The 26,510-nt window shown below is 47.3% G+C and overlaps 1 protein-coding gene across 2 annotated transcripts in view; it reads left to right on the top strand.

The window, feature by feature from the left end:
• CTIF (cap binding complex dependent translation initiation factor) overlaps window positions 1-26,510 on the top strand; it is a 620,589-nt gene that overhangs the window by 254,992 nt on the left and 339,087 nt on the right. For both annotated transcript variants that reach the window (XM_029580299.1, XM_029580308.1), the window contains one exon: window positions 22,329-22,405. In XM_029580299.1, the coding sequence (XP_029436159.1) occupies window positions 22,329-22,405 (77 nt within the window). The remainder of the gene's footprint in view (window positions 1-22,328; window positions 22,406-26,510) is intronic.

The following is a 26,510-nucleotide window of genomic DNA, read 5'->3' on the forward strand; positions in this document are numbered from 1 at the left end:
TGATCACTAAATGTGCGACCTAGATGTACATTTTTTTTTCCATCTGGAGTGAATACCTAATAGCCTCATTCACATGCATTTGCATGTGATTAGCGCTATTAGATTCACTCCGCATTGGACGCGAGTTGTAGAGGCGCTAATCACCTTATACAACCTGCGTCCAACTGCGGGTTATACAGTACGCTCAGCTGAGCGCACTGTATTGCATTGGCTCCTTAGTCAGTTCTCTGTCTCCTGGTCCTGTTTCCTTGTTGCCCAATCAAACAATGTTGTAGCCCTCCCTCTGGAGGGCATTTACTGGTTAACAGAAAAGTAACGAGGAGGCAGCCAAGCAGGAGCAGCTATTCAAGGTAAAAGATTAGGAGGGAAACTGATTCTGGGAAACCCGTGTGCTCACAGCCGAGTGGCTCCAGATTATTAGGCACTGTCCATTTACCGCAGCTATTCCTGAAACCCTAAATTCGTCACAGGAAGAGTTGGCAAAAAGCCTTGACTGTAAGTGCACTTAATGTTCAAGTGTCCATGACTGGGTTTGTCCTAAGAGCGGTCGGGGACTACCCAGAAGATTTTCATTATGATGTATGAAAAATGTTTGGAAAGCACTGAAATCCGTAACTTCAGGCCTTCCCGGAATCGAAAGGTTAAACTAAATGCTTCCTTTGTCTGTCCATTTGTTCCAGTTTCTGTTGTTAGGCTTTATCTTGCAAGCTGCCATCCCTAATTTTAACTGTAATAAGGTGGTCTGAGCCTGGTGCCATGTTTTCTACCAAAGATTTCATCTGCTTTTCATAATGTTCGTTTTACTCTCTTTCTGTCAGAAGTCATATTCAGAGAATGAAAGAAGGCTGGATGCAAGAAGGGATTTTGGGCATATACCTTGTTAGAACCAGTCCCTTTGATTATTAAATAGATTTGTTTCTGTTCTAAAAATTGGCTACAGCTTCCAAGCTGTGTCTGTGTAGATGGGTTTGGGAGAGCATTAAAGCTCTGCTCAGGCAAAGCTTGTTAGTGCTGATATCAACAGAGCTCTCACAGGGTTGTGAGTGCAGAGATTGTTGACTTTTCTGGGTAAGCTTTGCAGAGTAGCAAATGGACTTCTTTCTATATTTTTTCTCCCAGACACTAAAGGTTGCATGTAAAGAACCATAGAAATTATAGTAGATAATGATGGTAAGAAACATGTAGTCCAGGGGCGGGCAATTCCAGTCCTCAAGGGCTGCAAACTGGTCAGGGTTTCAGGATATCCCTAATGAGTATGCATGATATAGATTGCCTACAGTTGGGTAAGTATTCATGCAAATCTCTTTCATGTATATTCATTGAAGATATCCTGACCACCTGACCAGATTGTCTCTCTTAAGGACTGGAGCTGCCCATCCCTGATCTAGCCCGTCCAATTTTCTTCTAGTTGAAATACCATAGATTCCTTTTGATTTCTGACTTTTCCTTCACTTCTTTTCAACTAAGCATTCTCTGTGCTTATCCCAGGCATTGATTGTGGCAACCATTGGAAGAAGAGTCCTGCTAACGGTAATTAGTAAGCAATAGATACCCTTCCTGTGAAGTTCTCGGGTGATGTTTTGGCCAGTACCATAGGCAGGACTGATACTAGAGAGATGCTGGGTGAATGTGCCAGAGTAGACCCCTTCCCAAGACTGAAGAATGGGGGAAGGATTAATCTATCGTGCACTGTTTTGGGTGAGTGGGAAGGCCCTAACCAGATCACCTGCCACTGTGCCTGAGGTCTCTACTACCACTGCACAGGCTGCTACAACTCCTGGCTTGCTGGTGCTCAGGAGCTGGAAGTGACATTGGGCGAGGAACTATCGCAGCAGCTTCAGCCCTCAGCCTGATTTCCAAACTGTCCCACCCCCACCCCCACCCCATAGACAGCCGTGCCCAGAGGTCTGGCCTATCTTAGGTAGAATGTCTTAGAAATGGAAATTTTCCTAATGGCTAAATGGGTTTTTCTGAGTTACACAGCATCCAAGCTTTCATTCACATCTCCCCTTGAGTTATTTCTTCTTACCTTCCCTAACCCAAGCAAAACAGTAATGATCCTTGGCTGGGACCCACAGATTGCAGCTCCGTCTGGATCCCAGTATGTGTGCACTGGTGTTTCTCCCTACCGATATGGCGGTCGTTGCCCATTCCTCCAAGGAGGGAAGTTCCATTTAGGTCAGCAGAAACGCTGAGGCCTGTAGCCCCCAATCCAACTTTTCTGGTGCCTGCACCTCTGGATGAAGGCTGAACGCCTAGGGCCCCATCCCTTCTGGCTTACAGTGAAGATGAGGGTCCCTATGACCCCTGGGGGTATAATACCTCTGAGTCCTCATCCAAGGGCTCTCAGGGCCTCCCCTCAGCCCCTTCTCCTTCAGAAGAGCGAAGGAAGTCTGCCTGAGGACTTAACCTTCCCAGGGTTTGTGAGGGTGATGGTGGAAGCCAACCCGTTTCAGTTGCTGATGGAGGAGGATGCCAGGCACAAAGTGCTTGAAATCGTCCAGTTCATGGAGTCTCCTAAGGAGATTCTGGCGGTCCCAGTACATGAAATTCTTAAGGAGCTGCTGCTGAGGATATGGGAATACCCCCTCACAGTGCCTCCTATAAACAAGAAGGCTGATGGGGTCTACCTTGTCCAGAAGGCTGCTGGATTCAGTAAGCATCAGCATCTTCACCAGTTGGTGGTGATGGAATCTGCTCTAAAGAGAGCCAAGTGTTCTTGGATCTATTCCATGGGGAAGGACCACAGAGTGATGGACACTTTTGGGAGGAAAGTATTTCAGGGGACCATGCTCATTGCTCACACTGCTTTCTATCAGCTCTACATAAGCCAATACTCACAGGACATCTGGAAGCAGATGTAGAAGGTGGCCAAGCAGCTGCCTCAACAGCAGCAGGACACCTTCATATCACTGGTGCACAAAGGTCTGGAATGCTGGAAACACAAGGTCCGAGTGACCTATAATGTTTTCAAGACAGTGTTGAGTGTCTGCAGCAGAAATCGGCGCATGGTTGTGGGCCTCAGATCTCCAACCAGAGGCACAGGAGTGATTCACTGACATACCATGTACTGTGGAGAATCTCTTCGGAGATAAGGTGAGGGACGCGGTGGCCCAGCTCTGGGACCATTATGAAACCCTCCAACAACTCTCCACCAAAAGTCTGAACCAATCCGCCTCTTCTAGGAGGCTGGTGAGAATGGGACAGAGGAAGTCTCTCTTTCACCAGAGGAAGTACTATCCTTCACCCCCTCACTCCTGTCATCACCATCAGGGCTCCCATGGCCATCCCAGGTAGCAGATTGCCCCCCCAAGCTTCAGCTGGTGCGGTTTTGACTGGGTTATAGGGAACATAGGCCAGTCGCCTGTACCCAGGACATTGGACCCTCCAGTTGGGGGCAGGCTGTGGTTCTTCGCGAACCAGTGGCTTAGTATAACCTTGGACCAGTGGGCTCTTTCCATTGTACAACAAGGGTACCAACTGAATCTATTAGGTGTCCTGCCAGATAACCCTCCGAGTCTGTTTTGGGGGCCGGTAGCACATCAGGAGGTACTGCTAGCGGAGCTCTTCTCCCTCTTAATGGCCAGAGTGGAAGAGCCTGTCCCACCAAGGCAAAGAGGGTGGGGATTGTATTCCAGGTACTTTCTGATTCCAAAGAGAACAGGAGGATTCCGTCCCATCCTAGACATGATCCTTGAACACATTTCTAAAAAGAAAAAAGTTCAAGATGGTTTCCTTGGGCACCTTGATTCCCCTTTTGCAAAAAGAGGACTGGCTATGCTCCCTTGATCTAAAGGACATGTGCACTCACATCGCTTTCCCAGTCACGGGAAGTATCTCTGATTTGTGGTGGGAAAACAGCACTTTCAGTATTGGGTGTTACCATTTGGGCTAGCGTCAGCTTCATGAGTCTTCACAAAATGCCTGGCCGTGGTGGCGGGACACCTCTGCAGGCTGGGGGTGCATGTTTTCCCTTATCTGGCAATTGACTGGTCAAGAGCATATTCAGGCAGGGGCCGCCAGTTCCATGCACTTGACCATCCGGGCATTGGAGTCACTAGGGTTTGACATCTACTACCGAAAGTCCCATCTCGGCCCATCAACTCAATTGGACTTCATAGGAGCCCTGCTAGACACAATTCAGTCCAAGGCCTTCCTGCCTCATCAAAGGGCCTTCACTTTGACTATCATTGCGTCAGAGATTCAGCAGCTGTCAGCCTGGCACATGTTGAGGGTGTTGGGCCGAATAGCCGCAACCGTCCATGTCACTCCCTTGGCAGGATTACACATGCTCAGAGCCCTGAGGTCGCAGTGGTACCAGGCCATGCAGAACTGCATCCGAGTCACCTCGTCCCTCTGGGACTTGTCCTGTTGGCATGTACTTTCAAATCTGGATGGGGGATCTCTTTTCAAAGTCCTCCTATCCAAATTGTCCTAACCATGGATGCATCCACCCTGGGTTGGGGATGGGCTCAGCACCCAGGGTCTCTGGTCTACTCAAGAACATTCTTGTCAAATCAACTTGCTGGAGCTTCGGGTGATTAGGTACACGCTATGGGCTTTCAGATATCTGCTATCCAAAAAAGCTGCCCTGATCCAAGCTAACAACCAGGTAGCTATGTGGTACGGCGACAAGCAGGAAGGCACGGGATAGTACCTCCTATGTCAGGAAGCGGTCCAGATCTGGTCATGGACCCTGTCCCACGGGATGGTGCTCAGGAATATGTACCTGGCTGGGATGGAGAACGTGGTAGCAGACAGGCAGAGTCAAGCCTTCAGACCTGACGAGTCTGGACAAGGGGGTAGAGAATCAGATATTCTGCCTCTTTGGGAGTTAGATGTAGATATATTCAAATCCCCTTGCAAGAGGAAGGTGCCTCGGTTCTGCTTCCTGTATAGGTCAGATGCAAACCAGCCTTGGATGCTCATGTCCATCATTGAGGCAAGGGTCGTCTGTATGCATATCCTCCGATTCCTTAGTGGCGAAGACTCTCTTGAAGCTTCATGAGGACGAAGGTACATGTGTTGGAAAAAATGTGCGCAAGTTTTGGACGCACGTTTTTACACGCGTGATATTGCAGCTGCCTCTACTTGGCTAAGCTCATCGCTCTATATTTCCATCGGGCTATTGCCCATGCTGAGCTTTACTGGCCCACCCATGCAGCTATTATACCCGCACATGTGAAGCATGAATTTGCCACGAAAAGGCGAAGAGACATTTAAAAACGTAGGGGAGTGTGGATTTATTAATTATTGCTGAATTATTTAAAATAAAATTTAAAAATATATTTAAAAAAATGCTCCCAGCAGAGTACAATAACTAAAATATCACACAAGGATGCCAAATTCACAATACATGCAATAGCACAAATTTAACAGAGAAATAAAATGAGTGCATGACAACATAAAATAGAAACAATTCTGAGCAACCCCCCCCTAAAATAGCACATTCCAAATAAATCCCCCTAAAGAAAGGGGCATGACTAACCCCACCCTTTAATAACTACCTAACACGGGATATTAAAATAGGCTGCTGTAAAAGAAAATGGGGGGAACAAAGTGCACCTTTCGTTCTAAAAAAAAATTTTGGGGAAAAAATAAATAAATAAAAGATTTCTAGGAATTAGCCAAGGAAGAGGACTTGGCTAATCGCTTTGCGTTAACCCGGATCTTGCTAAAAGCTGTGGGGAGGTGTGGGGAATCCCTGCAGTATAACTGAAGCCGCTGGAGCCCCCCCCCTCCCCCCGGCTAGCGCTGCTATGCGGGGCCACGGAGATGCTAGCGATAGACAGGAAAAAAGAAGCAAGGCCAGCGTCTCTCTATGCCTCGTGTGTGCGTGAGGCGAGCCGGACTCAGAGAAAGCAATCTCTTCAGACAGGGTCAGGGTGATCCGGGGTGGGGAGAATCTCGAAATAGCAGCCGCCTTCACCTTCAGAGAGCTGTGAAAACAGTTTCTGCTGGCCTTCCCCGCTGTGCTCGCGTGCTCTCTCGCCCTCCGTCATGTCTGTCCCCAGCTGGTAGCTATGGCAACCCTGGTTAACAAGTTTAAGAGACCGTGACAGTATATGTTGTTTTTGGGCCTCCTAGGTTGCCACAGAATGTCAGTACATTCTTAAAACCTTTTTTTTTTTTTAAATGTGTTTTTCTCATTGAACTCTTTATAGTGGGTACTATGGCAACAACACAGCTGCTATCTCGGTTTGTCCGAGATCCAGGGGTCAAAAAATCATAGGCAGATTTTGTTAGACAGAAGTCCATATTGAGTAAGGCCGGGAGCGGGCCAGTCATCTGGCTAGGTTTATCTGGATAACTTACAGTTTAACCGGCTATATTAAGCCAACCCCCCTCCCCTCCCCCCCTTGCTCAGTAACCCTGTTCTCCTCACCCCTCCAAAGAATGAAAAACATGAGGGGGCATAACTCCTGATCAAGCTTCCCCCCCCCCCCCCAAAAAAAAAAAAAAGAATTAGACACTGTTATATAGATCATGTCGCCCTTTTGAGCCGGTCTGCAAGCACAGGAGCCCAAAAGCCATGCATTCTGGGGGCTCCGTTCTGTCCAGCCACTGCCCTGCATAAAAGGGGGTCGCCAGATCCATGCAGGTGGACGGAGGCAGCGAAAGGGACATTGCCACACAGCGAGAGGGTGAATCAGCAAGTGATGGGGGAGGGAGGTGGGCGAAGAGGGCTTAAGAGTGCAAGGGAAAAGATGAAATTCAGCGGAGTAGGCAGATCATGGAAGGATGGCTAGCATGGGGCTGAGTGGGGAGGGGGTAAATCGGAGGGGGGGGGGTAGGTTTATTTGATATTTTCTCTTTCTCAATTGTCCTTCCTACTCCTCTGATCCCTGTCTCCTATCCTCCTCTGTCCTCTCCTTTCATTGTCTCTCTCTCCCTATCGAGGTGGTTTCTTTTCTTGGGAGATTTTTTTCTGTAGTCCCCCATTTCCCTTTTCATCTCAGTGGCTGTTACAGATTTTGCAGGGGCCAGCCCCCATGCCTGTCTCTTGTCAGCCTCCCAGGCCTCTGCCTCCAGAATGCCCCTCACTGTGCCTATGCTTGCCTTTTCTCAGTCTCACAGACTCCTGCCTCCGGGGCAGCTGGTTCTCTTCTGCTGCGCGTGCCACCTGTAAGGACGAAAAACACTCTGGCTGGCCTCAGACTGGCAGATGGCAGGGGCAGGAGGCCGGAACTCCACCTCCAAGCCACTGGGTGCTTCTGATAAATGGAAGCTGAGCAAACCAGAAGGGGTTTGCAGCAGACGTATCGCCATCCCTGTGGAGCTGACCGGTCCACAAGGATTACACAAGGGGATTCTTGGGAGCCACACTTGGGCACCTGGTAATTCGAGGACTGTTGGGGATGAGTGAGGGCAAACCTGGCTGAGAGAGCCGTAAACTCTTGGTGGGTAAGTGATCTGACTATGGGGCCGATGCAGAAAGCTGCATTCAGTGGAGCGCGCACAGTTTTATTAAACCTTACTGCCGATGCAGCAAGGAGTTTCTACCTGCACAAAATGTGTGCGTAAAACTGTGTGTTGGTCTTCGCGCCCTCGCATGGAAATCCCATGCAAATGAGGACATTAGCTATTCTCTCCCAACACAGAGAGTTGCGTTGGAATAGCCTCAGTTTTCCTAGTGCTAGAAACTGAACCCCCAGGTCAGAGCAGGAGTTAAGTTTCTTACAGCAGTGGCGTGAAAAAAAAAGGCTTCGAGAACGCTTAACCAGATAAGTACGAACTCACCTGGTTAAGTGGCGGTGGCAGCAGAACCGTGGCTGCAGTTATCTGCTGTGATCTCAGGGACGCTTTCCCCTCCACACACTTCTCGAGTTAAAATGTCCATTTTGCAGTCCACAGTGCTTTCTTTTTTAATATTTTTAACTCCCGATACATTTGCATAGCATTAGCTTACAGCATTGGGAGTTAAAATAATTTTTAATCTGAGCATTAAAACTGTGTGCTGATTTCAAGTGTTCAGACTGATACTCTGGAGAACTTGATTTGAATACTGCTAACTGGATTTCTATAGATAGCTACTGGAACTGAAACCCTTATGGTGCAAGCATCCTTGGAAATATAGGTACTGTCTTTACGTTTAAATCTGCAATCTGTTAACCAGGTTGCCAGTGTAATGTTACCATTCTTAATAAGCCAGGTTTGAACTTGATAAACCTGTGACATGCAGTTGGTAGAGGCTCCAAACCTGACAGCAGCTCCATCCAGTGGCAGATTTATACCTTCGGCTGCCCATTTCCTCCAACAAGATAGCTTGGTCCAGCAGCTGATGATGTAAAACAAATGACTCGCGTGACAGGGCGGCTAATCATAGACACTTACCTACTCTGCCTCCATCTAGTTCAAATCAAATTTGTCTGTCTCGGAAGCAACTGGGTGCTGCATTTCAGCTGCCTGCTGAGCTTTCTCCATCTCCCTGGAATTTCCCACGCCCGTGCAGGATTGCAGGAGATGAGCTGCTGATCAAGAGACTCCTGAGAGTCTGAAGGCTTGGACTGACCCTATTTGAGAGTGAAAATGGGAGAATTCTGCAGTTGAGGCCTAAGGGTTCACTGATAAGAGCTGGATGTGAAGGGAGATATGTTTCACTTTTCCTCAAAAACCTTTTACAATACAGTTTAATTTCAGGGTAAGTCTTATAAGAACATGCCATACTGGGTCAGACCAAGGGTCCATCAAGCCCAGCATCCTGTTTCCAACAGTGGCCAATCCAGGCCATAAGAACCTGGCAAGTACCCAAAAACTAAGTTTATTTCATGTTAGAGTTGCTAGTAATAGCAGTGGCTATTTTCTAAGTCAACTTAATTAATAACAGGTAATGGACTTCTCCTCCAAGAACTTATTCAATCCTTTTTTAAACATAGCTATACTAACTGAACTAACCACGTCCTCTGGCAACAAATTCCAGAGTTTAATTGTGCATTGAGTGAAGAAGAACTTTCTTCGATTAGTTTTAAATGTGCCACATGCTAACTTCATGGAGTGCCCCCTAGTCTTTCTATTATCTGAAAGACTAAATAACCGATTCACATCTACCCGTTCTAGACCTCTCATGATTTTAAACACCTCTATCATATCCCCCCTCAGCCGTCTCTTCTCCAAGCTGAAAAGTCCTAACCTCTTTAGTCTTTCCTCATAGGAGAGCTGTTCCATTCCCCTTATCATTTTGGTCGCCTTTCTCTGTACCTTCTCTATCGCAATTATATCTTTTTTGAGATGCGGTGACCAGAATTGTACACAGTATTCATGGTGGGGTCTCACCATGGAGCGATACAGAGGCATTATGACATTTTCCGTTTTATTCACCATTCCCTTCCTAATAATTCCCAACATTCTGTTTGCTTTTTTGACTGCCGCAGCACAGTGAACCGACAATTTCAATGTGTTATCCACTAAGACGCCTAGATTTCTTTTTTGGGTGGTAGCACCTAATATGGAACCTAACATTGTGTAACTATAGCATGAGTTATTTTTCCCTATATGCATCACCTTGCACTTATCCACATTAAATTTGATCTGCCATTTCGATGCCCAATTTTCCAGTCTCACAAGGTCTTCCTGCAATTTATCACAATCTGCTTGTGATTTAACTACTCTGAACAATTTTGTATCATCTGCAAATTTGATTACCTCACTCGTCGTATTTCTTTCCAGATCATTTATAAATATATTGAAAAGTAAGGGTCCCAATACAGATCCCTGAGGCACTTATGCCAGCCTAGTATGTCTTACACTAATAAGGATATACAATATCCTTATTATATCCTTATATACAATATCCTTATTACATATAAATATATGTAAGGTGATACTTTTGTATTGGACTAACTTAATACTTTTCTTGACTAGCTTATGAGAGTTAATACTCTCTTCATCAGGTCAGTATTTCCACAAAAGTGGTTTCTGCATTTCATTTGATTCAAGCCATTATTTGCCCACGTTCTTTCCAACACCTAATGCACATAATGGGGAGAAGGCATTCCATTCAATGGACTGTAAAAGGGCCATGGCCTATTCTGAAGAGAATGCAAACCTCATTGTCAGGCTTCTTAACTTTTCATCTCCTACATTGTCCAACTGGCTGGCAGACTTTATTGCATTTGCTGTGCTCGAGCTGGCTTTCAGTTCATGGACTCTGTCAAGGCTCATCATAGCTACCTCAATGTCTTTCTTAAGACATATCCTAATTGAGGCCGCGCGAATCAGAACCCCCTCCTCAGTCTGTTTTTTTCTGCGTGCCATCTGCACGCGGCATTCTCCTTGTTAGTTTTCGAACATTTTCTTCGACTTTTACTGCCCTCATGGCACCCAAACCTTCTGGTTTTAAATACTGCCAGTGTGGAAAAATGTCCCTCATGGATGGACATAACTATTGTTACTTATGTCTGGGGCCAAACTATGACCAATCCTTTTGCTGGGACTGTGGTCAAATGGCCCCCAGAACTCAAAGACAGCGCGCTGAGAAGATTGTGCGCTTCTGGGCTGAATCGGGCTCCTATGCCTCAACACCGGATCATTCCTTTCACATTTTGCCTGGACCAGGCAAGGTCAGAGAAAAATCAAAATCGAAGCAGGTGTCCTCCCTGGGCCCCCATGGCAAATCCAAGGCACAGGTCACTGCTCCAATCTTAGTCAGCCCCCCCCCCCGAAGCGCCCACTCCATCGGTGTCGGGGTATACAGCCCAAAAAGTCACCACAAGTGGGCTTGGTCGAAAGGAGGGGGCCGGAACAAGTCTTCCCACACCAAGGATTCTGTATCTGGCTCAGACCGATTCGACGTGCCGCATCAGCCGATGCACGCTGCCCAACTTGCGATGCTGACGCAATCGCTTGATGCAGCCCCAATGCGCCAGGAACGCACGACGCATACGCCACATTCGAAGCACCCGAAGCACTGTAAACGGCCGGTGCTCTACTCATTCGATGCACTCAAGAGACTCGGCTTATTCACGCAGGGATTCGGCACATTCACAATCTACAAAATTGCCAGCCCTTACAATGGAGCCCCGCAGCATGAGGGTCACTGATATTCCGACCCTCCTTAGCTCTTCCCCATCTAGAAGCTCATCAGGGGACTCGGGGGCAGTCATTTCAGGAATGTCCTCAGTCTCAAGGCAGAAGAGCCTGTCGCCTCAACTATAGGAGCCTCTGATGAAAAGGCTCAGGCCTTCCTCCATTATACCACCATCTAACCAAGGTGGGCAAATAGCCCAGGAGGACATCTTATGGGCAGCACTACCTCTGCGACCCAGGCCACTTAGCCTCCAGACTTCTAAGACTCACCAGACAGGAAGCCTCACCTCTCAAGCCATGCTCCAAATCTCAGAGGTCCTATCCACCTTCTTCATTGATCTTGAATCAAAGGTCTCAGGAATGGTGCCTCCAGCCCCCTCCCCACTGATTTCCACCCCCCCCCCCCCAACACTGCTCCCCCAGCTCGACCCCGAGCATTATTGACCAAATATTCCCGGCCTTTCCACAAACACAAAGCTCGAACTCGCCTATTTCTCCACCTTCTTCCCCGGGTTCCTCCACGGGCATGCCATCAGACCCAGCAGAGTGACCTCCAAAACCTTACTCACCGCCCGAGGACCTTTCATACGCAAAGTTCATCGAGAAGGTGGGTACCCGCCTGAAGGTGGAGACGGGAAAGTTTCCAGACCCTAGAACGGAGGTACTAGGGATCTTAAACATTTTCGACTTCTCTCCTGAAACGACGGCGCTTCCGCTACACCCAGTTCTAGACACAGTGCTGCATAAGATGTGGGAGTCTCCCTTCTATAGCCAACCTGTCTCCCACAAAACGGATTTAAAATTTCATATGAGGAATTCAGCAGTATATTCCATGGTCCAGTTACAACATGCGTCGGTAGTGGTTGAGTCAGCTATGAAGAAAGCAAATAAATCTCGCTTGCACTCCAACTTGCCCTTGGATAAGGACAACCAATACCTAAATGATTTCGGACGAAAAACTTACCACTCCACGATGTTGTCCTCAAAAATTCAACTCCATCAATTCTATATTACACAATACCTCTACGAGTGCCTGCAAGCCTTAAAACCTGCTTGCCTTTCCGCTTGCCCCAACCATTCCTATATATGGAGGAAGGTACGCAATCTACTCAGAACGATTTATGAGACTTTTAAGACATCATCTCACACTTCGGCTGCAGCCATCGGAGTGCATCGCCTGGCATGGTTGAAAGCGAGTGCCATACGTGAGGATGTACACAAAAAACTTGCTGACTTACCATGCTGAGGAGACAACTTGTTTGGTGACAAATTCGGCGAAACTGTCTCACATCTTAAGGAACAAAAGGTCACTGTGCTCTTCTTGACTTCACCCATAGATCAGAAATCCATAGCTAGGAGGTTCTATCATACCGCAGACCGCCGTTCCATAGGAGGCACTACAGACCGTACATTCCTTATGCACAAGCGAGGCCTCAAATTCAACCACAACTCTCACATTCAATACCTTGTCAGCTACAGCAACCGAGGCAGACCCCAGCTGCCCCAGAGAAACCAACCCCAAATTTTTGAAGATTGCCAAGCCACTTCCACCACATTACATAGGGGACTGGCTGACTCAATTCTACGACTCCTGGGAACTGATAAAGACTGATCGTTGGGTTCTAGACATAATTCAGGAGGGTTACTGCCTAAACTTCAAGAGCTCTCCTCCACTTCCACATATAACTCCTCTTCAGAAAACGTCTGCCCACACATCACTCCTGCAGACGGAGGTATCCACTCTCCTGCTTCAACGATCCATCCAAATGATACCATGGCATGAAGAGGGCCAGGAGTTTTACTCCCAATACTTCCTCATCCCCAAGAGGTCAGGGGAACTCTGACCGATTCTAGACTTGCGAACCCTCAACAGATGCATTCAGAGAGAAAAGTTCAAGATTGAAGTCCATTCTTCCCCTGATACAACTCAATGACTGGATGTGCTCGATCGACCTGAAGGACGCTTACTCACATATATCGATGCACCGTTCTTCTTGGCATTATCTATGTTTCCAGGTTCATGGGAGGCACTATCGCACTATCAATACAGAGTACTCTCTTGGTCTCTCTTCAGCCCCGAGAGTTTTCATCAAATGCTTAGTGGTGGTGGTGGCTCATCTTCAACAACTGGGTGTCCAGCTCTTCCCCTACCTAGACGACTGGCTTCTAGTAGCCTCGGATGTGGACACTCTGGCTGAGCATACTCATTGCACCATCAGCTGCCTGCACAACCTGGGGTTTCTGATCAATTCCACCACCAACCCACCCAATTGCTCCAATTCTTTGGGGCCCAGATCAATGCAGTCATGGGACGAGCCTACCTTCCACAGGACAGAGCCTGCACCATCCTCTCTTTGGCCCAAAATTTACGCACCATTCCGTCAATCCTCTGCACGACAAGTCCTCGCCCTCCTGGGCCATATGGCAGCTGCCATTCACCTGGTGCCCTACATGAAACTGCACATCCACCTCTTGCAGTGGGGCCTCAAGCGACAGTGGTCTCAATTTCTGCAGCTGCTGACAACCAAAGTGTCAATAACTGGCTATGACCCAGGATATCTGTTGGTGTCTTTCCCCATCGAATCTCACCAGAGGGACACACTTTCATTCCCTTCCACATCAACCAGCACTCACTATATATGCTTCCAGGAAGGGCTGGGGTGCCCTCCTGGGCAATCTCAAGACTCAAGGCCTATGGTCCCTGGAGGAAACCCGTTGTCAGATAAACTTGCTGGAGCTCTGGGCGATCTGGAACGTTCTACAGACCTTCTCCCCTCAAATCGCAGGAAAACATGGACAACCAAGAGGCATTGTTTTACATAAACAAGGAAGGAGGGTCAGGTTCCTGGATTCTCTGTCAAGAAGCAATATGGATTCTCCGATGGGCAGAGGTGTCCAATGTCTCCCTTCAGGCCACTTACCTACCGGGCTTGGACAACATCACGGCGGATCGTCTAAGCAGAATGTTCCATCCGCACTAATGGTCCCTGAACCAGGATGTAGCCCGCGACATCTTTGATCAGTGGGGCTTCCCGATAGTGGACCTCTTCGCTACAGAGAGCAACTGCCGTTCTGACCTTCTGCTCCATTTACCCCAGTGCAGAGAGGTACGCACCGGACGCGTTCCTCATTCCATGGAAAAACGGCCTGTTCTATGCTTATCCGCCGATTCCCCTCGTCTCATGCATCGTTCAGAAATATATCCAGGATGTAGCGGACCTGATACTCATTGCTCCGGCATGACTGAGACAACCCTGGTATGCTTCTCTCATACAACTTTCCTTCGCCTCACCCATCCCCCTGGCGGATAGCCCAACACTTCTGACTCAGGAGCATGGAACATTGCTCCATCCAGTGCACCTCTCCCTTCACCTCCCAGCGTGGAGATTGGGAGGGCTGTATTAACCCACCCTAGTCTTCCCTCGAATGTGGAAGATATACTAATTTCTTCTAGAAAGCCTTTCACCAGAATTAATTACAAGAGAAAATGGCTTCGTTACTCTGAATAGTGAGGATTGACAATATTCTTGGAGTACCTTCACACTCTCTACCAAACTGGACTAGCTACGGTATCAGTCAGGGTGCACATCAGTGCCATTGCCACCTTTTATCATTCTCAGATGGATTACCGATTTCCAACCATCCCCTAGTTTCCTGCTTCATGCAAGGCATGCACTGGTTACGCTCACTGGTCGCCAAATTGCCAATATCTTGGGACCTTAATATAGTCTTACAACAGCTCATGGAACCGCCCTTTGAGCCTTTGAATGCCTGCCACGTAAAGTACCTCACTTGGAAAGTAGTCATCCTGGTAGTGGTAACTGCCGCCAGACGAGTTAGTGAACTGCAAGCACTAGTTCACTATTCACCCTACTTGGAATTCTCCATGATAAGGTTACTTTACGTCCACACCCTGCCTTTGTACCCAAGATGGTGACAGCTTTTCATCTCAATCAAATCACGCCATCATTTCTCCTGAAACCCCACCACAATGACATGGAGCAGCTTCTTCATACACTGGACTGTAAGAGAGCTTTGGTGTACTACAAACAAGAGAACGCAAACTCCTTCTAGACCTTCATAGCTCTTTCTCTCCTTTAATCCCAATGCTCCTTGCCAACCAGTCTCTATGAGGACCATAGCTAGCTGGCTGGTGCATTGTATTCACTTCTGTCACACAAAGAGATCGACAGCGATGAAATGTAAAGCATATGCGCACCAGGTTAAAACTGTGGCAACTTCCATGGCCCATCTTAGGAATGTGTCAGTATTAGTCATTTGCAAGGCAGCCACCTGGTCCTCTCTTCACACTTTCACTTCCCACTACTGCCTAGACCAGCAAGCGTCCTCCGACGCAGCAGTGGATTCTGCTACAGGAAATAAGACGGTCTACTTCTAAGGGCTGGGTTGTATCCCTGGACTTCCAAGAAAAGACCGTAACATCCCACAACCCAGGGGCTTGGGATGCCCATACTGCATGGCTAGTTCAGCCTGCTATTGACGGGAAAGAGCAAGTTTGCTTACCGCAAACGGTGTTCCCATAGATAGCAGGATGAACTAGCCATGCGAACCCACCCTCCTCCCTAGACAGACTTCTGATGAACAGCTACACGGTGAAGGCTTGGATATAATCAGACTGGGGAGGGGGTTCTGATTCGCACGGGAAGGGTACCATGCAGCCGCACAGAGGTAAAACTGTGATTTTTTTTCCCTGAGGAAGCACCGTCTAGAGGTCTTCTGGACGTCTCCCATACAGTATGGCTAGTTCATCCTGCTATCTAGGGAAACACTGTTTACGGTGAGCAAACTTGCTCTTACTGTGTGTATGCTGTTTTGTGCAACCTGTCCATCCAGTGGCCCATTCTGCATGGAGGGGAGGGGTGACTGGGCTGGGTTGCTTTTTCAGTAAGTGCTCCACAATTCAACCCTCATCTTGGGGTTCCCTATGTGTCATGGCTAATTCAGCCCTGCTTGTTGGTGGAGAAAGTGTAGACGGGGTTCTTCATAGACAGCAGGATGAATTTAATCATGCTTAATACCTGCCCGCCTCCCTGGAGAGAAGACTAGTTGAGCTGGGGCTCATAAGGCAGCGCATGTGCAGGAACTCCCACGCATGCTCAGTAGCAAAACATTACTGATCTAGAGAGAGGGGTCCATTGGGTGCCGTCAGATGATGTCACTCACATGCCGTATCATGGCTAATTCATCATCCTGTCTACGGAGAATCCCGTTTACAGTAAGCACACTTGCTTTTCTCATGGGGAGTGGGGTATATTTTGGTGTGGGAGCTGGGAGAAAATATTATGCGTAGATTGCATTTTCATCTCCACATGTGTTATTTTCTGTGAAAAAAAGTACCTCTATATGAAGCAGGTGCAAAGATCTTTGGGTGCTTTGTTTTTGCAGCAAATTTCAAAGTAAAAATGCACACATACCTACGCTTTGAGTATTGATTAAAAAAAACAAACCCCTGTACTTTGTTCCAGTGTGGACTATTTGAAAAAGTGGCTCCATTTATTTTTAAGAGGCCCTTTCAACTTACCGGGCTTCATCATGTACATAATTACCTTGCTCAGGATTCTGCTTTATAAGACGTTCTTTGTCATGGAATTCCCTCAGAGGGTATGACGGTATTTTGGTAGTGGCACATTTTGAAACAATTTCACCTTTGTCAGGAGGTCTAATCTGTGGATCAAGGATTGGTCTCATATCATGTTCACGGACAGACGCGCAAATAAACGTAGTCAATGGGAGCTGTTGAAAACTCGGAAATATCGCCTATGATGGGAGATTCCATCCTGGCTGCAGCTAGATTGCTTTTATACCTTGTATGACCTGCACATAGTTTGTTTTCAGTAGTAAGTATTACTGCAAATTCAAAATAAATTAAATCTGGAGGAACTGAGGTACCCTTGGCATGGCAACTAAAAATATTCCCACTCCTTTGAGACATGTTTTTCAATTTCTTTTTGTTTTGGCATTAGTCTAGGAGCGGATACTGTGCTGCAGAAGATTTCCTGAACACTTCAGCTTCCCTGAGAACACAATTTCATTTTTTTTTCTCATCTCCCTGGGGTAGAGTAAATAATTAGGAAGTTTTTTAAACCCCTGGGCCAAAAGTCTGAGAGATTCGAGAAAAAAGGGAAACCTAGACTGAAGGAGAAACTCACTCAGTATGAAAGGGAGCCTAACCAATGAAACGAGCAACAAGTCGTTTTTTGTTTTTTATTTTTTTTTTGCAAAGAAAGCAGGCTCTGCTATAGCAGAAACTCCATGGAGCTGCTATTGTGGGCATTGGGCCAAATCCGCTCAGTACTAAATATGCAAGTGACAGACTCTGGGATGAGTCACTTCTTAATGTGCGCATCAAACCCAAGGCAAGGTTGGGAACACCATGCTGGTTGTGGTCTACGCTGCGCATCGTGCATCCTTAGCAGCACCTGCAGCAAGGTGTACACATTGGAGGGAGGTTGTGTTTAGCTGCCGCAGCTGATACACAAGCTATGATTTCAGTGTATTGCATTTTTTTTTTTTAGTTTAATGATAATTTTTATTGTACTTTTGTAGACATTTTGGGGTAGATTTTTAAACAGCGCGAATAGGCCTACTTTTGTTTGCGCTCCAGGCGCAAACAAAAGTACGCTGGATTTTAGTAGATACTCGCGGAGCCGCGCGTATCTGCTAAAAACCTGGATCGGCGCGCGCAAGGCTATCGATTTTGTATAGCCGGCGCGCGCCGAGCCGCGCAGCCTACCCCCGTTCCCTCCAAGGCCGCTCCGAAATCGGAGCGGCCTTGGAGGGAATCCTCTAACGCCCTCCCCTCACCTTCCCCTCCCTTCCTCTACCTAACCCACCCGCCCGGCCCTGTCTACACCTCCCCCTTACCTTTCTCCAGGGATTTACGCCTCCCGGAGGGAGAAGTAAATCCCCGCGCGCGAGCGGGCCTCCTGCGCGCCGGGCCGCGACCTGGGGGCGGGTACGGAGGGCGCGGCCACGCCTCCGGACCGCCCCGGGCCGTAGCCACGCCCTGTACCCGCCCCCAAAACGCTGCCGACACGCCCCCGAAACGCCGCGACGACCGGGCCCACCCCCGACACGCCCCCGACACGCCCCCCTCCGAAAACCCCGGGACTTACGCGAGTCCCGGGGTCTGCGCGCGCCGGTAGGCCTCTTTGAATGTAGGCATACCGGCGCGCAGGGCCCTGCTCGCCTAAATCCGCCCGGTTTTGGGCGGATTTAGGCGAGCAGGGCTCTGAAAATCCGCCCCTTTATTTCTAATTTATTTATTTGCTTATTTTAGGCATGAGTTATAACCAAGCAAACGCACTTATTAGTTTTGCCATTTCTGTGCCTCTATCTGTGCACATTTATTGGGCATGTACCATGTGAAGGTGCCTAACGTTTACTGTGTGGCCAGCTTGCAGTTTCCAGCATCATCCCTCCTCATTTATATTTATATTTTGCTTTTGTCCTTGGATTCAATGCAGGTTGCAGCAATACTGACAAAAAAGTACAATAAAGATATAAAACATTTCAGGTTTCATTAATAATACAATAAACCCTGCTAATAACCCCCTCGCTTGCTGGTGGCTCCCTAAGGGTGAACCCCTTAGGGTTTTCCTCTTTGGAGGTGATCTGCCTTCTGCATGGGCTGCGATTTAAACCGGACTTCCGATGACATCATGGGGGCCAACCAAGCTGCCAGGCCTCAGGAGGAATGGGGACACCGGAGTCACTTGGGAGCAGCAGCAGGCTGCCTGTGTTGCTAATTAATGACTTTCCCTTACTTTCCCTCCCTTCCCACTGGTTTCGGACTCTCATAGATCCACCTGACTCATAGCTCAGCACATTCTTGTTCTGCATTTCTAGGTGGTGCTTCTTTCACCATGATGTTTTCTCGCTCAGTTCTGTGCTGTCTCTTGTGCTTCTTGTTGCCATTTTTTCTCTTTATTATTTTTTTCTTCTCTCTTGCTCTTTCTTTTCTTTTTTTTTTTTCTTGTGATCATTCCATGATGGTAGGAGTCTGCGGAAACACAGTTCCTAACAGTCAATTGGATTTGCAAGGTTTAAATTGTGCGTCTTGCCTCGTGCCTCAGAGGAAATTGGTGTATTATCAAATGAGGGTCCCGCCAGATTCTGAGGCCCAAAGAAGAGCTGAGGATACAGCTGTAGGGGAAGGGGGGCAGGGAGTGAAAGTACTGGGAATAAAGGGCCTGGAGAAGGTCATCTTCATCATGGGGGGGGGGGGAGGGAGACTAAGGCTTATATTTTCTAAAACGCCGCGGCGTGGTGAATCGCGAGATGCAGGGGAGACGCGGGCCTGTGAAAGCCGGCAGCAATTGCACCTCTGTGGTGTGATCGCTGCCGGCTTTTGTGCCCAATAGCGCCATCATAAAAGTTGGGGCTGTTGGGCGTGAAATGGGGAGCAAAACGGCTCCTTACCTTTTTGCCGTCCACGCTATCTTCGCAGCGTCCACCCCGACTCCTCCTCTTTTTAGCTTTTGCATGTGAAAAGGGACTTTTCACATGCGAAATGTCCCTATTCGCGTGCGCTAGCATTAAAAAATGACCCCCTAAGTCCGGTAGAGAGTTGGGCAAAGAGACAGAGGTGAGATGAGGGAGGGTGCAAAAAAAGAAGATGTGTAGAAATAGCAAGAAGAGAGGCAAAGAGATGGGTATAGTGGAGCTTGAAAGAAGGATGGAAGGAGACAGCTTGAGGATGATGGAGCGTGAGAGAGTAAGAAAGGAGGCAGCCGTTTGGCAGTTCGGACAATGGAGCCAGATATCTGGAGATTGTTAAGAGGGAGACAGAGGCTTGAGAGAGGGCAATGGAAGGGAGTGTTAAGGAGATGAAAAGATGGCAGTGAGAGCTGGAGGAGCAAGAAGTCGGGTGAAATCTAGCTCTGGATGAATAGAGAGGCAGAAAAATGAAAAGAAGAATGCCAGAGACAGATGTAGGGGAGGATGTGAAGCAAACAGGAGAGAGAAGAAACAGAAAATGAAAAGAAAAAAAAAGACCCTGGTAAAGGAGAGAATCAAAGAGGAAGGCACCGAAAGAAAAAAAAAAAAAAAAAAAGACCAGGACTAATATGATTGGAAAAAAAAAATGCACATACAACAGAGCTAGAAACTATTTTAAGTTTAGTAATTGAAAATGTCAGCTAGGAGGACATGCATTTCGGTTTCTCCACTGTTGCACTGCATGAAGAGTCTGGCTGCTTGGGGTTTCCAGTTAAGTTTTTGTCTACATTTTTCTATTCCGAATTTTTAGTCCCTTATTCTGCATTTGATGAGGGTCTGTCTGTGTTCTGCATGGGTGACAGCAGGAAGCTATTTTACTGGTGTTTAGCTTCTATGTACGAATTTGTTGCGGTCCGACATATTCTCTTTTCCCAGTAGGAGATGTGTTTGTGTTCTAGAGCCAGTGTAGGATTTGCAGTTCTGCCTTCATAGACAGGATTTTTGTTGTTTGAGTTCTGGCAGTCAGTGCTGTTTTGGAATGGCAGATTTCCTACAGTGGTTTGGAATGTGGTATTTTTTTTATTGGCTTTTGTGTTATTTCGAAAGTAGCTGGTAGTGGGAAGTTTGTGGTTTTTATTCAGGTGACACCAGAATTTGTAAATTATGTATAGTGAGAGAATGCCTGGAGGCAGGAGAGAGAGGTTGTAGGGGAAGGAATGAGGCTGCCTGGAGAGAATGGATGGAGAGAGATGGGGGCATTTTATTTTACTTTGATTCTTCAGCTTATTATATGGAGAACTTACAATTACATATAACATAAAATGCATCAAATATAATTAAAACATAAAAACTAACCAACCTGAAGGAAGGGGAGAAAGGAAAAGAATGGATACAGGAGGGAGAAGGACAATGTTTGGAGGAGATAGGGAGATCACCTGAAGGGAAGGAGAGAACAGGGCGAAAATGGCTGGAGGGAGGGAGAATGGGGAGGAGAACATATAGGGGGGGGGGGCATCTTTGCTCATTTTCACCCAGGGCACCATTTGCCCTAGAGTCAGCCCTGGTACTAGGACTAGGGGAGTTAATAGGTAGCACATTTAAAACAAAGTGGATAAAGTATTTTTTTCCCTTGGTGCACAATTAAACTGTGGAACTTGTTGCCAGAGGATGTGATGAAAGCAGTTAGCGTAGCTGGCTTTAAAAAGGGTTCAGATAAGTTCCTAGAAGAAACTAGTACCTGAATGAAGTGCCGAAAAAGTGCAAAAAGCGGAATATAAAAAAAAAAGTAAATCTAGAAATAAAAGTCCGTAAAACATTATTAACCATGCAGACTTGGAAAGCTTCTTCCTATCCCTAGCTATGAGCAGGAAGGATTGGATCTGTGCTTTGGGGTCCTGTCGGAGACAGGATGCTGGGCTCGATGAACCTTTGGCCTGACTCGGCGTGGCATTTCTCATGCTCTATGTGATCAATCCTCCTCCGTCTGTTTTGATTGAATGAGGGGCTGGAGAACATGGAGGCCTGACTTGTGAAGTTAGGATTGCTCTCCTTCAAAAAAGAAGCCTGATGTTCCCAAAAGTGAAAGTAAATTAAAAGGCCGCCTTCCATCATCAAAGGAGTCAACTACGAACTTAGGAGTGACATTTAACTGCTTCGGACCAAAAGACGTATTGCCTCATTGAGTGCCAGTGGCGCGAGCAGGACTGATATACTGAATGTCTCATATGAAATTAGGGATGCAAGTTAGATGTGCGTCAGATCACGTCACGGAAAAGCAGGCCCCAGTCTGCTTAATTTACTAAGCTTCATCAGGACTTGGGCCAGGGCTTCCCAAACTTGTCCTAAGGGATGGCTAGTCGGGTTTTCAGGATGTTTACAAGGAATATGCCTGAGATAAATTAGCATGTATCTCAAGCATATTCCTTGTGGAAATCCTGAAAACCCGACCGACTCTGGGGCCCCGAGGACAGATTTGGGAAGTCCCTTTCGAAAGCTCTTGACGCGCGTGCCATTGATTTAGCGCCAGGCCGCTTCCACGAGCAGGCTCTTTGTCCTAACGCTGTTCCACGGTTGCCCTCAGGTCTCCGTGTTTGCGAGGCCACCCTCCTCCTCAGAATAACAGGCGTAGATATTTAATGGTCCTTCCCGTTACAGACGAATGATGCTTTCCTGTTTGGTGTGCCCGTGGTAACATGTTCTTTCGTGTGTTGTGTTTGAAAAGCGTCCGTGGGGCTTTGCCATGTCCTGGCCCTATCTGTTCTCTTTTTATTTTTCTCCTCTTTGCTTGTGCAGTTGCAACAGTATCCCACATCTATTTCTTGTTATATTTTGTTTATAACCAGGGTTATCATCCCACAGCCAACGAAGCTGAAATTGCACACACCAAAAAACTATTTCGCAGAAGGAGAAATGACCGGAGGTAGGAAAGAAACATTTTAAATATTTATCCTCTTTAAAAAAAAAAAAAAAAAAAAGACTGTAATTGAGAGAATGCATGACAGGACCATGCATGTAAAGATTATTACATGATTTGGGCAAAGCTGTTTCAACCACTCTGAAAGAGCAATAATCCTTCCCAACACCCTGCCCTCAAGGGCTTGGTACACTTGCAAGATGGCTAAGATGGGACAGAATTAACATGAGTCAAGGGACAGTGCTTCCCCCACCCCACCCCACCCCCCGCCAGTGAAATGTACAGAGTTCAGTCTATGGGGAGAAAGAAGGAAAGTGACGTACCCTGAAGTGTTTCATGGTCTCTAAAGAGACAATTTCAGTCTGCCATGCCTTTCAGTTTAGATATCTCACCCCAGTGCAGCCCTTGAGGGCTCTATTTATGTGGTATGCCAGGTAAGTCGGGGGCAGAGCATGAGCCCAACCACGCACAAGCCCTGTCACGTCTGAATGCAAGTTGGGATAGAATGCAGAATTTCCTTTTGACATTTGCACGTTTCCCTCCACATTATAATGGGGAGGTGGTGGTGGTGGGGGCTGGTTTTGAAGTATTCTCAGACCGTTCTAATTCTGAACTTTCTGGAAGCCCTTTGTAGCTTGTATTGGCTTTATTGTTTTGAACACCCGTCACCATCACATCAAAAGTATGTCATCAGACCTTTGGCTGAGATGAACGCTAGTGTAGCTTATAGGGAGCATCTACCATTCAGAAATGTAGCACATCACAGAAAATGCTGCTTCACAACAAATAAAGGGAATATGTGTATGTCAAAGAGAAGGAACTGCAAGTTAATACCGGTTGTCATTGAAAATAATATTGCATGGCCCAGATGCCACTTTTTAACAGCTAAAATACTTTATTGATGTGTTTTAAAATTTTAGCTGTTACCTTTTATTTGATGTATTTATTGTATTTTACTGTTATTTTAATTGTAAACCGCTGTGAAGGCTAACGCCAATGTGGCGGTATAGAAAAATCAATAGTTAATGCACGTCACTGCTGCAAGCTTATGCAGATTTGTAAGACGGGATGCTTGCCCGCTGTTGCGTGCTGTTCTGAACATACATGCTATGGTTGATTAGACCGATGGTCCATCAAGTTCAGCATCCTGAGGAGGAGCTTACAGTAAAGTCAGAACGGCATTGCGGTAACGCATAATTCAGCCTTCAGTGCAATGTTTGGCGTTGTTCGATTCTTGACAATTTTTGCATATACAGCCCTAACCTGAGCCCCCTACTCTATCCCTGTATGTGTATTTATTTTTATCACCATGTACACCTGCAAAGCTGTGAATATTTGAATTGCTGACAAAGTCAGCCTGATATGTGAGGGAGATTATTCAGGCCCCGCCAGGTTTTGCAATAAATTATCCTGTCCACGGGCTTGGCCTGCTGTGGGCCTCAGTGGTGTTTGGAATTGGATTGCATTAGAACCAAATGTACATATGGCAGAATTTGGAAGATTTCCTGGTCTGATGGCAGCGGTGCTTTCTCTGGAGCCACATGTGACCTATCCTGGGAAGTGAGCTGATCACAGGAATTATGCAGATTCCTCCTTTATCGTATTTTTAACACGGTAAGCCCTCTTTGCTAGGCTCATACCACCCTCTTTATCTGTCTTTCTTTGCTGTTTGTAATTTAAACCCATGCTGTTCTGTATTCCAACCTACTTACCTGTGCACAGGGCTGCATCCATTGATGGTGTTTGAGTTTTATTATAATATTGGAAGGTACCAGTGCACATTTAGCAGTTACAGTTGAGCGAAGTCCGTTCTATATATGAGAGTCATGCTTACACATTTTTATGCATTCCATTGGCAGCTCTAGCAACTAAAATCCCCCACAACTGACTTGCAGTGTTCTCAGGGCTGGTATTAGACACAGGGGTCCAAGGCAGAAACTAAGGAGCAGGCCCAGCCTGTGCTAGATGCCTTGAAGTTCTGGCTCAGAGGCATCAGTCAGCATTGCCAAGGGGGGGGGGGGGTATCTTGTGCTGAGGCCCAAGGCAAATTCCTTGGGCAGAAATCCAGGGGAGCCAGCAGGTATCAGCACGGCACATGTTGAAGTTGTTGGGCCACTTGGCCACAGCCGTCCATGTCACTCCCATAGCACATTTACACATGCGCAGATCCCAATGGACCCTGAGGTCGCAATGGTGCCAAGCCATGCAGAGCCTCCAGGCTTGTACCTGAGTCACCTTATGTCTCCAGGATCTTTTGTCCTGGTGGTGGGTATTCTCCAATCTGGAATGGGGGATCTCTTTCCTGAGTCCTACACAAATAGTCCTAATGATGGATGCATCTACCCTGGGCTGGGGAGCTCATGTAGTGGGGCTCTGCACCCAAGACCTCTGGTCCACTCAGAAAAGCTGCTGCCAGATCAACTACCTGGAGCTCTGGGCGATCATATATGTGCTATGGGTTTTTAGAGGTTGGCTGTCCAACAGAGTTGCCCTGATTCAAACGGATAATCAGGTAGCGATGTGGTATGCCAACAAGCAGGGAGATACAGGATCGTACCTCCTGTGTTAGGAAGTGGTCCAGATTTGGTCTTGGGCCCTGTCCCACGGGATGGTGCTCAGGGCCATGTATCTGGCAGGTATGGAGAACATGGTGGCGGACAACCTGAGTTGTGCCTTCATACCCCACAAATGGTCCCTGAACCAGGAGGTAGCGAATCGGATCTTCCATCTCTGGAGGAGCCCAGACATAGATCTGTTAGCATGCCCCTGGATCAGGAAGGTAACTCTGTTCTGGCCCCCTGTACAGAAAGGACAGCAAACCAGCTTCGGATGCCCTTGCCCGTCATTGGGGCAAGGGTCTTCTATACATGTATCCTTCAATTCCTTTGCTGGCAAAGACTCTCTTGAAGTTTCATAAGGACAGAGGGACTATGATCCCCATAGCCCCTCTTTGGCTGAGGCAGGTCTAGTTTCCACTGCTGTAGGAGTTATCCACCCAGAAACCTATCAATCTGGGGTTTCCCCAGATCTTATCATGCAGGATCAGGGTAGTTTGCAGTATCCCAACCTCCAGGCCCTGTCGCTCACAGCTTGGATGTTGAGAGGTTAATCCTGCAACCATTTGATCTCTCAGAAGATGTGTCTCGGGTCCTGGTGGCTTTCAAGAAAGCCTTCACCAGAAGGTCCTATGGATTGAAGTGAATGAGGTTTTCCGTGTGGTGTGAGCAGAAAGCCCTAGATCCGTTCTCTTGCACCACACAAAAACTGCTTGATTACCTTCTACACCTATCGGATGCTGGCTTGAAGACCAACTCTGTTAGGTTCCATCTGAGTACAGTTGACATATACCACCACGATTGTAGATGGCATGCCCATCTCTGTACAGCCTATAGTTGTACATTTCATGCAAGGCCTGCTTCAGTTGAACCCTCCTCTAAGGCCTCCTGCTGTGTCTTGGGACCTCAACTTGGTACTAGCTCAGCTGATAAAAGCTCCTTTTGAACCGCTGCACACCTGTGGCCTGAAGTACCTGACCTGGAAGGTCATATTTTTGGTGGCAGTCACTTCACGCAGGATTAGTGAGCTCCAGGCCTTAGTGACTTATCCACCTTATACTAAATTTTATCATGAAAGGGTGTTCTTGCCTAAGGTGGTGACGGACTTCCATTTTAACCAGCCTATCATCTTGCTAACTTTCTTTCCCAGGCCCCATTCGCACTAAGGCAAACGAGCACTGAACAGTTTGGACTACAAGCGAGCATTAGCCTTCTGTCTGGATCACACAGTAGCCCATAGACAGACCACCCAACTTTTTGTTTCTTTTAATAAGAATAGGTTGGGAGTTGTCGTTGCCAAACAGACACTTTCCAATTGGCTAGCATATTGAATCTCCTTCTGTTATGCCCAGGCGGGACTGCATCTTGAAGGTCATGTCAAGGCTCATTCTGTTAGAGCCATGGCAACATTGGTGTCCACTTGTGAGCAGTTCCCGTGGAGATCTGCAAGGCTGCAATGTAGATTTCTCTCCACACATTCGCTTGTCTGGATAGAAATGGTCTTCAAGACAGTAAATTCGGCCAGTCTGTCTTTCATAATTTCTTTGAGGTGTAGA

The sequence above is a fragment of the Rhinatrema bivittatum genome, chromosome 1, assembly GCF_901001135.1.
Source record: "Rhinatrema bivittatum chromosome 1, aRhiBiv1.1, whole genome shotgun sequence".
NCBI lineage: Eukaryota > Metazoa > Chordata > Amphibia > Gymnophiona > Rhinatrematidae > Rhinatrema > Rhinatrema bivittatum.